The following is a 14,004-nucleotide window of genomic DNA, read 5'->3' on the forward strand; positions in this document are numbered from 1 at the left end:
TCAATGAACATCTTTCAACATCATGTCCAATAAACTGGTTTTATACGTATTGATAAGGGGCCATTTCACTGTTGGACCAGCTGCAGTCTTTCCTTACCTAGATTTCATGCCAGGTTTGATCTCAACATTTTTGTCGGAGCTAGCCACCACCCGTACAAACACCTCCCCGGCCTCAGGGTGGTTCTGCCTCTTCAAGTACTTATTCACCCGGTCCTCGATGTACATGCCCAACCTCGTCGTCTGTAGCCCTGCGAGACAGATACCATCAAATACTTTAGTTGTCCTACAGGTTATACAGATGCAGGTCATATCAAAATTCACATCCTCATCACGAGTTACTGAAATAACCTCCATTACACATACATATCACAGCACGTCTACAATGGTGGATCCACTCGGATCGCCACAATTATTCAACACACTCTCAAACTTACTTTTGGCCGCGAACTTGTTCTCTTTCCTCGTCTTGCCGGACTTCTTCAGACAGATGTCGCAAATGAAGCTGAGGGAAAGTGGAAGTGTCAAATAGACAGTCAGAAACGGTGATCAGAAGACACATGGGGCCGTTCGTCTGTTCAGGGTACATGAGGCTTACCCCGATGGCCAGATTACATCATAATGCAGCACACAGATCTGGTGCATCTTCCGTCCACAGTCTTTACATTCAACAAACCTGTGTAAGGAGAGAGAGAAGGCTGGTCAGAGAAGGTACACCAACACCTCGGTCTCCAAGAAGAGACTTTATTGTTCACAGATACTGCAGAGTGGGCAATAGATACAACAGTTGACTGACATATGGGCGTGAGACAAAATACTAAATGTGTTGATAACTGTACGTACAAGAGTCGGGGTCAATTCAGGACTTCAATTCATTAAAATTCGCAATTGAAATGGAATTGACCCCGAACCTTGGTGTACACCCTTTAAAAATGTAGTGGTAAATATTAGTGACTAATAGTAACATAAAAGTTACATCAAATATAATTTTCACCTACCGTAAATTCCGGACTATAAGCCGCTACTTTCTTCTCACGCTTTGAACCTCGCGGCTTAAACAATGACGCGGCTAATATATGGGTTTTTCCCGCTTTCATATTTTTTCTCTCTCCAAAAAAACACATTCTGCGACGTGCTCAGTTTTTTGGCGGCATGAAGCTTTCATTAGACCAATGAAATTGCCGAACGGGTTAAGGTCAAACAACTTTTTAGTTTACTGTTTAGATTAAATCAAGCGCTCTCAAACTTCCCATCATTCTGATTACGGTAGTCATTTTGTCACCCTCATCATAGCAAAGACACGGAGAAATGCATATGATGCAGCTTTCAAGTTGAAGGCGATTGATCTGGCTGTTGGAAAAGGAAATAGAGCTGCTGCACGGGAGTTTGGTCTTAATGAGTCGATGATAAGACGTTGGAAACAGCAGCGTGAGGAATTGACTCAGTGCAAAAAGACAACTAAAGCTTACTGCTAATGTTTTATTTTTTGTTACAAGCCGTGTTTCGTTAAAGCCTATTTATTTTTGTTACAAGCCGTGTTTCGTTAAAGCCTGTGTAAAGTTCATTTGTTTCAATGTACCGGTAGGCACCTGCGGCTTATAGACATGTGCGGCTTATTTATGTTCAAAATATATATATATTTTTTAATTCAGTGGGTGCGGCTTATATTCAGGTGCGCTTAAAAGTCCGGAAATTACGGTAATTCAAAACACTTTGAGCCACCATTGCCCATGTACTTGGGGCGGTCATCTCATGCTCAGTGATCGAATGGAAAAAGCAAGGGACAGGTGCAGGAGACAAGGCCCATACACTATTCACCATCAATGGTTATTCATTTTAATGTCTTTGTTTGACAGATCTCTCAGCTCAGGACAATATTTTCATCCTCAGGTATTTTAAATGCAGTGTATCCACTTGTGTGGCTGATTAGTGTTTTTAAATGGTCCAAATAAAGCCAGTACTGTGATGCATACTGTACATGACGGCTCAACGCCAACGGATTTAGAAGCGTTAAAGCAGAATGAAAAGGGCTAAAACCCCATCAAACAGAAACAGTTTGAGACGTTAAGGTACAGCTACACCAATACTCACGGTTCTGGATCCAACATGTCGTTTTTCTTCTTTTCAAACTGGTCTTTAGATATCATACTGGAGGACAGAGACAACGGATGACCAGTTAGAATCAGTTCTGATACTCTACAGCCAACGCCCCCAACACGCAGACCACTCATATGAATACAGATGCCCTTTTTCCATAAGCTTTGACTATAATGAGCTAAGTCTAGCCCTTCTGGACCCGTATTTATAATCATGGACTAAGGATATCCACTAGGGAAAGATGGAATCAGTGGAGACTTAAGGGCGGTTACTTCCACTAACTAAATGTTCACTCAGTCATGCATTGATGGAAAGTCAAGTTAAGTTAAAGTTAGGATTCGCTCCAGAATGTGGTAAAAAACCAACCTATGGAACTAATCCGAATCAAACAGAGTACTGTTTCCCAGTGTTTTTCCAATGTATTGCCATAAAAATGTTACCACAGATTCCACCATGAACTTACGTCTGTGGCTGTGCCGGGTCGTCTCCCAGGGTGACGCTATTGCCCTGGATCTCATTGAAGCACTTCTCACAGAAGTGATACCTGTCGGCAACAAGGCCATATTTGGGTGAGCTGGAGCGGGCACACACAGTAGCAGAAGCACAGGCAAAGTTGGCAAACCGGCACACGGGTGGCAGAATGGGTGGCGGAAATGGTTGTCAGAATGGCAAAGCATAACACAGGCAGAGGACAGAGACAAGAGGACAGAAAGGCAGAGGACAGACACAAGCAAACAGGGCAGAGTGAAGGTAGAACACAGGTTAGTCACCATGGGAATGGTCATGACAGTCATTCACACATCTTCTCATACAAGCATACTGAAATGACACAGGAACGCTAACCATGTTGATGGGAGGAACATGAATGTTAATATAAGCAAAGTAAATCAATAACACATTTGAATATCCATACTTCTGAGTATAACCACTTCACTGAACTACTAAGTTCCACTACTTCTCCACATAAAGCTTTAGGCATATAATATGATCATGTCAGTTGGGAGACTGTTGGAGTGAATGCCAGCCCTGGTGATGTAGGGGAGCGAGGGATGCACCCAGAACACACCACAGACATATGGATCACCTCTGCTCGTCTTTGGAACGTTACATCATTTTTGTTGAAATTACTTTTTAAAACGTGGGTAAATAAGTACAGTGTAAAATGCATCAATGTGCTTCCAGAAGGGATAGAGTAGTTAGCGCAGTGAAGCTCGTTAGGGTTGAGTTCAGAATAACTCCACTACATGCAACTGCAATGCATCGGAATGGATGCAATATTTGGGGCTAGTGAAGTGCAATAGCAATTTGTGAACAGCAGGGGGAGCAGTGGTGCTGATATTGCAGCACATCGGGCTTGAAGGGAAACCTAAGATCCTGTCAATGTAGGCTCCACTCCTTTTAACATGTAACACTTCCAGTATATAGTATGTACCATCCCTCTGGTGAAATACCATCTTAGAATACTCTCATCATAATTATTCATTGTACCGGAACTAACATTACAATGTACTGTGAGAGCACAATCCTATTCCCCTTCTCTCTCCATCTCCACCTTTCCTTCACAGTCGCACCTGCTCTCCATTTATACCCTCCCTCTCGCCCCCCCACCTCTGTATTCCCCCCCACCTCTGTACACCCCCCCCCACTCACCTCTGTATACACCCCCCCCCCCCCACCTCTGTATTTCCCCCCCGAGTGTGAACTTACCTGTTCTGGTAGCTGAAGTAGGTTCCGTCTCTGGAGATGGTGCACAGCTGCTTGCCATAGCAGCAGAGGGTCTGGGGTGAGAACTCAAACTGTGGGGAAACGCAGGGAGAAAGGGTTAGTGAATCCAATTCTACACTGTCTAGCATTCAGCCAGGTCAATCCTGTCCACAGATTCTCCAATCCACTTCTACACTGTCTAGCATTCAGCCAGGTCAGTCCTGTCCACAGATTCTCCAATCCACTTCTACACTGTCTAGCATTCAGCCAGGTCAGTCCTGTCCACAGATTCTCCAATCCACTTCTACACTGTCTAGCATTCAGCCAGGTCAGTCCTGTCCACAGTTTCTCCAATCCACTTCTACACTGTCTAGCATTCAGCCAGGTCAGTCCTGTCCACAGTTTCTCCAATCCACTTCTACACTGTCTAGCATTCAGCCAGATCAGTCCTGTCCACAGATTCTCCAATCCACTTCTACACTGTCTAGCATTCAGCCAGGTCAGTCCTGTCCACAGTTTCTCCAATCCACTTCTACACTGTCTAGCATTCAGCCAGGTCAGTCCTGTCCACAGATTCTCCAATCCACTTCTACACTGTCTAGCATTCAGCCAGGTCAGTCCTGTCCACAGATTCTCCAATCCACTTCTACACTGTCTAGCATTCAACCAGGTCAGTCCTGTCCACAGATTCTCCAATCCACTTCTACACTGTCTAGCATTCAGCCAGGTCAGTCCTGTCCACAGTTTCTCCAAAATTAAAACCTAGTGTCCTCTGAAAGTTCCCCTTTCACTGGTACGTATAGTCTCAGGCTTACATCCCAAAGGGCACTCTATTCCCTATGATGTATACTACTTTTTACCAGGGCCCATTGGGCATAGTGCACTACATAGGGAATGTGCCATTTGGGAAGCAATATCAGTGTCACAAGTGCCGCAGGGAGTCAAAAGGCTCATCATGTTAAGTCAAGTGTTCCAGTCTTTGTAAGGACCATCTAGCCCTGGGGTCATACAGGTGGCTGTCTGTCACACAGTAAACACAGCAGCGCATGGTTATGCATGTCTGGAGGGGTTAGTTGAGGATGTTTCGTGTCGTGTAATTTCAGACTGTTAAATAGCCATCACTAACCGACTTCCACCCGGTTACGCAACCCTGCACCTTAGAGGCTACTGTCCTATATACATCGACTTGGAATCACTGGACACTTTAATAATGGAACACTAGTCACTTTAATAAAGTTCAAATAATGATTACATACCGCTTTTCTCCTCTCATATGTATATACTGTATTCTATTCTACTGTGTTTTAGTCAATGCCACTCTAACATTGCTCTACCTAATATTCATATATTTCTTAATTCCATTATTTTACTTTTAGATTGTGTGTATTGTTAGATACTATTTCATTGTTGAAGCTAGGAACACAAGCATTTCACTACACCCGCAATAACATCTGCTAAATATGTGTATGTGACCAATAACATCTGCTAAATATGTGTATGTGACCAATAACATCTGCTAAATATGTGTATGTGACCAATAACATCTGCTAAGTATGTGTATGTGACCAATAACATCCGCTAAATATGTGTATGTGACCAATAACATCCGCTAAATATGTGTATGTGACCAATAACATCCGCTAAATGTGTGTATGTGACCAATAACATCCGCTAAATGTGTGTATGTGACCAATAACATCTGCTAAATGTGTGTATGTGACCAATAACATCTGCTAAATGTGTGTATGTGACCAATAACACCTGCTAAATATGTGTATGTGACCAATAACACCTGCTAAATATGTGTATGTGACCAATAACATCTGCTAAATATGTGTATGTGACCAATAACATCTGCTAAATGTGTGTATGTGACCAATAACATCTGCTAAATGTGTGTATGTGACCAATAACATCTGCTAAATATGTGTATGTGACCAATAACATCTGCTAAATATGTGTATGTGACCAATAATATCCCCTAAATATGTGTATGTGACCAGTAAAACTTGATTAGAATTGCAGGGCATTGTATCCTCTTAAATGACAGTACATTCGTAAAGTATTCAGAACCCTTTCCACATTGTTACCTTACAGTTATTCTAAAATTGATTAAAATGTTTTTTTCCCCCCTCATCAATCTACACACACTAGCCCATAATGACAAAGCAAAAACAGGTTCAGACATTCTTGCATTCACATTTACAAAAGTATTCAGACCCTTGACTCAGTACTTTGTAGAAGCACCTCTGGCAGCGATTACAGCCTTCAGTCTTCTTAGGTGACGCTACAAGCTTGGCACATCTATATTTGTTGAGTTTCTCCCATTCTTCTCTGCAGATCCTCTCAAGCTCTGTCAGGTTGGCTGGGGTGCGTCGCTGCACAGCTATTTTCAGGTCTCTCCAGAGATGTTCAAATGGGTTGAAATCCGGGCTCTGGCTGGGCCACTCAAGGACATTCAAAGACTTGTCCTGAAGCCACTCCTGCATTGTATGGCTGTGTGCTTAGGGTCGTTGTCCTGTTGGAAGGTGAACCTTCACCCCAGTCTGAGGTCCTGAGCGCTCTGGAATAAGTTTTCATCACGGATATCTCTGTACTTCACTCTGTACATCTTTGCCTCGATCCTGACTAGTCTCCCAGTCCCTGTAGCTGAAGAAAAAAACACTCCCACAGCATGATGCTGCCACCACCATGCTTCACTGTAGGGATGGTGCCAGGTTTCCTCCAGATGTGACGCTTGGCATTCAGGCCAAAGAGTTCAATCTTGGTTTCATCAGAACAAAGAATCTTGTTTTTCATGGTCTGGGAGGCCTTTTGGCAAACTCAGAGCGCGCTGTCATGTGCCTTTTACTGAGGAGGAGCTTCCGTTTAGCCACTCTACCATAAAGGCCTGATTAGTGGAGTGCTGCAGAGATCATTGCCCTTCTGGAAGGTTCTGTCCGAGGGTATCGTCGGACGGGGCCACAGTGTCTCCCAACCCCTCCTGTCTCAGCCTCCAGTATTTATGCTGCAATAGTTTGTGTCGGGGGGGCTAGGGTCAGTCATATCTGGAGTATTTCTCCTCTCTGAGCCCTAGAACCATGCCTCAGGACTACCTGGACTGATGACTCCTTGCTGTCCCCAGTCCACCTGGCCGTGCTGCTGCTCCAGTTTCAACTTGTGCTGCTTGCGGCTACGGAACCCTGACCTGTTCACCGGAAGTGCTACCTTGTCCCAGACCTGCTGTTTTCAACTCTCTAGAAACAGCAGGAGCAGTAGAGATACTCTGAATGATCGGCTATGAAAAGCCAACTGACATTTACTCCTGAGGTGCTGACCTGTTGCACCTTTGACAACCACTGTGATTATTATTATTTGACCCTGCTAGTCATCTATGATCATTTGAACATCTTGGCCATGTTCTGTTATAATGTCCACCCGGCACAGCCAGAAGAGGACTGGCCACTCCTCATAGTCTAGTTCCTCTCTAGGTTTCTTCCTAGGTTCTGGCCTTTCTAGGGAGTTTTTCCTAGCCACCGTGCTTCTACACCTGCATTGCTTGCTGTTTGGGGTTTTAGGCTGGGTTTCTGTACAGCACTGTGTGACATTAGCTGACGTAAGAAGGGCTTTCTTCTGGCTAAAATAAAATTAAAAATAAAAACATTTGATTGATTGATTGATTCTCCCATCTCCACAGAGGAATTCTAGAGCTCCGTCAGAGTGACCATTGGGTTCTTGGTCACATCCCTGACAAAGGCCCGTCTTCCCCGATTGCTTAGTTTGGCCGAGCGGCCAGCTCTAGGAAGAGTCTTGGTGGTTCCAAACTTCTTCCATTTAAGAATGATGGAGGCCACTGATTTTTTTCGGTACCCTTCCCCAGATCTGTGCCTCGACTCAATCCTGTCTCAGAGCTCTACGGACAATTCCTTCGACCTCATGGCTTGGATTTTGCTCTGACATGCACTGTCAACTGTGGGACTTTATATAGACAGGTGTGTGCCTTTCCAAATCATGTCCAATCAATTTTAATTTTCACAGGTGAACTCCAATCAAGTTGTAGAAACATCTCAAGGATGATCAATGGAAACAGGATGCACCTGAGCTCAATTTCAAGTCTCATAGACAAGGGTTTGAATACTTATGTAAAGTAAGGTATTTCACTTTTAACATTTTTATACATTTGCAAACATTTATAAAGAAACTGGTCTTGCTTTGTAATTATAGGGTGTTGTGTTCAGATTGATAAGGCTTGATATTTATTTAATCAATTTTAGAATAAGGCTGTAACGTAACAAAATGTGGAAAAAGGGGTCTGAAAACTTTCTGTAGGTCATCAGCAGCAATGTGCCATGGTTTCCCACCTTGAGGGCGTCTATAGCCCAAACCTGGCTAACAGGCCCATATATCAAGGGACACAAGTTCTTCCTATTTAGGTAACTCCTGACCCTAACGATAACCTACAATTAGAGCTGAGTGTTTCTCCTGGTCCTAACGATAACCTACAATTAGAGCTGAGTGTTTCTCCTGGTCCTAACGATAACCTACAATTAGAGCTGAGTGTTTCTCCTGGCCCTAACGATAACCTACAATTAGAGCCGAGTTGCTCCTGGCCCTAACGATAACCTACAATTAGAGCTGAGTGTTTCTCCTGGCCCTAACGATAACCTACAATTAGAGCCGAGTTGCTCCTGGCCCTAACGATAACCTACAATTAGAGCTGAGTGTTTCTCCTGGCCCTAACGATAACCTACAATTAGAGCCGAGTTGCTCCTGGCCCTAACGATAACCTACAATTAGAGCCGAGTTGCTCCTGGCCCTCACGATAACCTACAATTAGAGCTGAGTGTTTCTCCAGATCACAAAACATGTAGTCTCCCTTCCTCCATTACTCTTCCTCCACTCCCTCAGTCTCACCTTCCTGCCACAGCAGTAGCCCAGGCTGACCATGACGGGGTCCATCTCCAGCTCAAACACAACTAACCTCCTGCTCTACTCCTCTTTCCCCCACTAACATCCCTCCATCTCTCCTCCTTCCCTCCCATCATCTCACCTTCCTGCCACAGCAGTAGCCCAGGCTGACCATGACGGGGTCTATCTCCAGCTCAAACATCACTAACCTCCTGCTCTACTCCTCTTTCCTCCACTAACATCCCTCCATCTCTCCTCCTTCCCTCCTATCATCTCACCTTCCTGCCACAGCAGTAGCCCAGGCTGACCATGACAGGGTCTATCTCCAGCTCAAACACCTCGGCCAGCTTGGAGCAGTACTTGTAGACGCGGGACGTCTTGCGGTTGTAGATCCAGGCGTTGTTGAACATGACCCAGATGTCTTCCACGTACTGCCAGGGTTCCTGGTACTGACCTGTGTCTAGCTTACGCTTTATAGTGGACAGGTCCATAGGTTTCTTCACTATGTCAAAGTAGTCCTGGAGGGGGGAGGAGGGGAATGGTTAGAAGAGAGTTAACCTGTTAGGGCTAGGGGGCAGCATTTGCACGTCTGGATAAAAAAATGTACCCGATTTAATCTGGTTACTAATCCTACCCAGTAACTAGAATATGCATATACTTATTATATATGGATAGAAAACACTCTAAAGTTTCTAAAACTGTTTGAATGGTGTCTGTGAGTATAACAGAACTCATTTGGCAGGCAAAACCCTGAGACATTTTCTGACAGGAAGTGGATACCTGATGTGTTGTATTACCTTTAAACCTATCCCATTGAAAAACACAGGGGCTGAGGAATATTTTGGCACTTCCTATTGCTTCCACTAGATGTCACCAGCCTTTACAAAGTGTTTTGAGTCTTCTGGAGGGAGATCTGACCGAACAAGAGCCATGGAACGATGATGTCCCATTAGACACCTGGCGCGCGAGTTCATGTTGGGTACCCTCGTTCCAATACGTTATAAAAGAGTATGCATTCGTCCACCTTGAATATTATTCATGTTCTGGTTAAAAAAGGCCCTAATGATTTATGCTATACAACGTTTGACATGTTTGAACGAACGTAAATATATTTTTTCCCCTCGTTCATGACGAGAAGTCCGGCTGGCTTAGATCATGTGCTAACAAGACGGAGATTTTTGGACATAAATGATGAGCTTTTTTGAACAAAACTACATTCGTTATGGACCTGTGATACCTGGAAGTGACATCTGATGACGAGAATCAAAGGTAATGGATTATTTACATAGTATTTTCGATTTTAGATCTCCCCAACATGACGTCTAGTCTGTATCGCAACGCGTATTTTTCTGGGCGCAGTGCTCAGATTATTGCAAAGTGTGATTTCCCAGTAAGGTTATTTTTAAATCTGGCAAGTTGATTGCGTTCAAGAGATGTAAATCTATAATTCTTTAAATGACAATATAATATTTTACCAATGTTTTCTAATTTTAATTATTTAATTTGTGACGCTGACTTGACTGCCGGTTATTGGAGGGAAACGATTTCCTCAACATCAATGCCATAGTAAAACGCTGTTTTTGGATATAAATATGAACTTGATAGAACTAAAAATGCATGCATTGTCTAACATAATGTCCTAGGAGTGTCATCTGATGGAGATTGTAAAAGGTTAGTGCATCATTTTAGCTGGTTTTATGGTTTTGGTGACCCTGTCTTTGACTTGACAAAACATTACACACAACTCTTGTAAATGTCCTAACATACTCTAAATTTATGCTTTCGCCGTAAAACCTTTTTGAAATCGTAAAACGTGGTTAGATTAAGGAGATGTTTATCTTTCAAAGGGTGTAAAATAGTTGTATGTTTGAAAAATTTGAATTTTGACATTTATTTGGATTCAAATTTGCCGCTCTTGAAATGCACCTGCTGTTGATGGAGTGCACCACGGGTGGCACGCTAGCGTCCCACCTAGCCCATAGAGGTTAAGTGGTACTGACAGTACAGTCACAGGAATCAGCGTTGCAATGTGTCTTGACAAAAATCACATGAACATGGTAGAGAGTGCTTTATCATTCACTATCAAGCTTCAGGACAATCAATGAAATGTGGCTGTGAGAGAGCTTCACTGATAACCATGTCCATATCATTCTGGTCAGAGCTATGAGAGAGATCCTTAATCCTTATTGAGCCTCGGCTATATTTATGAAATCTGTAAAGAATTGAGTACCGAGTTAATTTGTCAATTGTTTTCATATCAATACATGACTAGGCATAACCAATCAAGAGAGAAACTCAGGGTGTACGACTAAGTGTGTGTACACGAAGTGTCTGTGTGTACTCACGGGGATGCCCAGCAGCATGGGGTCAACAGGCTGTCTGAAGGGCAGAGACTCTGGGTCCTGTCTGTAGAGGGCCTCTAGTGTGGGCATCAGGGCCTGGCGCAGCTCCTCTGGCTTAAAGACTGCAGGGAGGACAGAGCGGTCAGGGCTCTATTCAAATCAATCATGTACAACATCATACAAATCTATCATTACGAACAAAAAGTATAATATGTCAAGTGGAAAAGGGGCATCGTGAAGGCTCTATTTATTCTATTTCTATCTGACATTCAGAACGCTTCAGTGTCTTCACAGGGTCAGTTATCATGGTCAAGTCATATTGACAAGAGTTGTTGTGAAGATGGGGAGAGAGGTATGTCTTGTAAAAAGATGCTCTGTGTTTTTGACAAAGGTCAACTGTCCTAGTTGTTCAGGCTCTGTTCTCAGCTCATCTTGATTACTGTCCGGTAATATGGTCGAGTGCAGCAAAGAAAGACCTGGCAAAGTTGCAGCTGGCTCAGAGCAGCATACACAGAACAAATATCAACAACATGCATGATAGTCTTTGATGGTTGAGGAGAAATGATCTTCTAGTCTTTTTAAGAAACGTGTTGAAAATGCCTAACCACTTGTATAATCTATTGCATACACTACAAAACAGACATACCACACCACACACACCACTATGGGTTTCTTCACAGCACCCAAACCAAAAACAGATTGAATGTGTGGCTCAGTTATGCATAGAGCCGTCTCATAGTGGAATGCTCTGCCGCCAGAGGTTGCTCTCTTAGCTTTAAAAACAGAACATATTGAATCACAGCACCTCTCCTCTAAAGATCTCATTAAATGGATATAAGAATATAGTGTTTAAATAGCATGTCTCTTGGCGTCTTTCCAATATAAAACTCTTATTTTATTTGTATTTTTTATTGTAATATCTTGTTGTTCTTGTCTATTACGGTTCTGTACTTTGTCATGTATTTGTACATTTCATGTGGATCCCGGGAAAAGTAGATGCTACATTTGCAGTAGCTAATGGGGATCCTAATAAACTAAACAGGGTAAGGGCAAGGACTGACATAACTGAGGGAAGAGCTGCAATAAGATAGGACCAGCTGGGGAAAAACTACTAGTCATTGGATAAACTCCTGGCCCCGGCTAGTTTTACACAAAACCAGGTCCTCACTTTTTTTGCGGTTTTGGGTGGGGGAGGTGGATGCTGCCGTGCCGTTGGCCCTGCCCTCCTCCTCCTCTTTGGGTTCGTTCTTAATCTCCAGCTTCTTCTCCTCCTTTGTCTCCATTGGCTCCTGCTTAGGCTCCGCCCCGTCTGGCTCCTCCTCCTTGACCGTGAGGGGTTTGGTGTCTTTTGGGTCTTCGTCCTGCTGTGGGGCACAAATACATTTAGAGGGTGCACTTAGACAAATCTGTAGGACACTACGTTTTGAAAGATGGAGGGCAACGTGGACACTGTACCAGATAAACAAGATGAGTTCATATGAATTTTAATACTTCCATCCAAGAGCACTTGCATTCATAATGTACATATAAATAGAAAGCTCTGGTTGGTCAAGCGTCTTGTAGTCAATATTGATTCTAGGACTCACCTCCATTTTGAAGTCGCTGGGTTGCCTTTTCCCCGAGCCACAGTCGTCGTCCTCGTCCCGTCGAGCTCGGCTTTGTGCTCCGTTTGGGCCATGTCTGGTGGGGCCTGTTGGGAGTGGACCTCTGCCACCGAGCCTGGGGTGGGCATGCGGTTATCTATACTGGCTGGCGCCTGGGACAGCTAGAGGGGAAAAATAAGAGAATAACCCTTCAAAGCAAAGGCTGGGTGCTGGCTATAACTGTTGACTGGCACAACAACAAGTCATTAAGAGCTGGCATGTGAAAGAAACACCATAGTGTTAATAAAGCTTTAGTATCACTCCAAGCATGCTGTTCCTTCAATAGACCTTTTTAAATGTGGAAAAGCTGCATGACAGCACTGAGGTGCTGTGACAGTAACAAAAGGCTGCTTAAAAAACAGCATCTATTTTTTTCCTGACTATATGACCTAAGCAGGAAATACTCTGGGCCCTAGTGAAAGAATATAACTAGCCATGAATTCTCCTCGTCAGTTCACCAGGTCAGGATAACTCCCTATAAGTGTGTTGTGGAGCCTAAGCAGGTATTTTACCGGCGTGCTGGGGGGCTGTACTGAGCTGGGCTGCGTCAGGCTGGGGGTCCCCGGCTGCTGATGCTGCAGGGGCGTGAGCGGCTGGGAGGGGGCAGCAGGGGACTGCATGCCCAGGGTCGAGGGGGGCCGGGCGGGGAGGCCGCCGCTGGGGACGTGAGTGGGGGTGGAGGACGGTGAAGGCTGAGCCTGGGGGGGTGGGTGGGAGTGGGGGTGCTGGAGCTGCTGCAGGTTAGCCGAGGCGTTGGGTGGAGGGGTGGAGCGGGGCAGGGGGGGCTGGGATACAGAAGTTACAGTTAGAGCTCCATCTACTATTACATATTCACACATTGTTACAAACCTACCCACTCAGACACATACATATTCTAACACTACACTTATATTGACAACCATGAACACATACAAAGCAGCTTCTTCAAATATGATCAAACCAACAGCAGAGATTATCAATGCAACAGATCACAAGCCCCATCTGTGTGAGAGTCTCCCTCCTCACCTGAGTGACAGCTGCCTGTGCTTGCGGCTGGCCGAGGGAGCCCAGGTTGTTCATAATCATTCCCCCGCCAGGGGCGGTGTTGGGAGAGAACTGGCTCTGGGGCATGAACTGGCTCTGATTGGCTGTCTGTCCCACCATGCTGTTGGCGTGCTGTCCCATCATGCCTTGCACCTGGGGCATCCTGGATGGGGACATGCCCATCTGGGAAAAGGAGAAGAAAAACAGACACATTATAGAGAGGAAACCTCTATCTTGCATTGAGACCTTGCCAAGAATAACTACACATCTAAATGAGATCAGAGCTGGGTTCAAATACTATTTAAAATTCA

General features: G+C 44.4%; 1 protein-coding gene across 1 annotated transcript in view; it reads right to left on the reverse strand.

Moving 5' to 3' along the window:
• LOC106601889 (histone lysine acetyltransferase CREBBP) overlaps nt 1–14,004 on the reverse strand; it is a 92,497-nt gene that overhangs the window by 13,899 nt on the left and 64,594 nt on the right. Inside the window, 13 exon segments of the mRNA XM_082972850.1 lie at nt 98–248; nt 435–502; nt 596–673; nt 2,089–2,145; nt 2,558–2,638; nt 3,802–3,890; nt 8,964–9,203; nt 11,031–11,149; nt 12,196–12,388; nt 12,614–12,676; nt 12,679–12,792; nt 13,183–13,455; nt 13,676–13,876. Of these exon segments, the coding sequence (XP_082828976.1) occupies nt 98–248; nt 435–502; nt 596–673; nt 2,089–2,145; nt 2,558–2,638; nt 3,802–3,890; nt 8,964–9,203; nt 11,031–11,149; nt 12,196–12,388; nt 12,614–12,676; nt 12,679–12,792; nt 13,183–13,455; nt 13,676–13,876 (1,727 nt within the window).

This window comes from Salmo salar, chromosome 03 (genome assembly GCF_965601325.2).
Source record: "Salmo salar chromosome 03, fSalSal1, whole genome shotgun sequence".
NCBI lineage: Eukaryota > Metazoa > Chordata > Actinopteri > Salmoniformes > Salmonidae > Salmo > Salmo salar.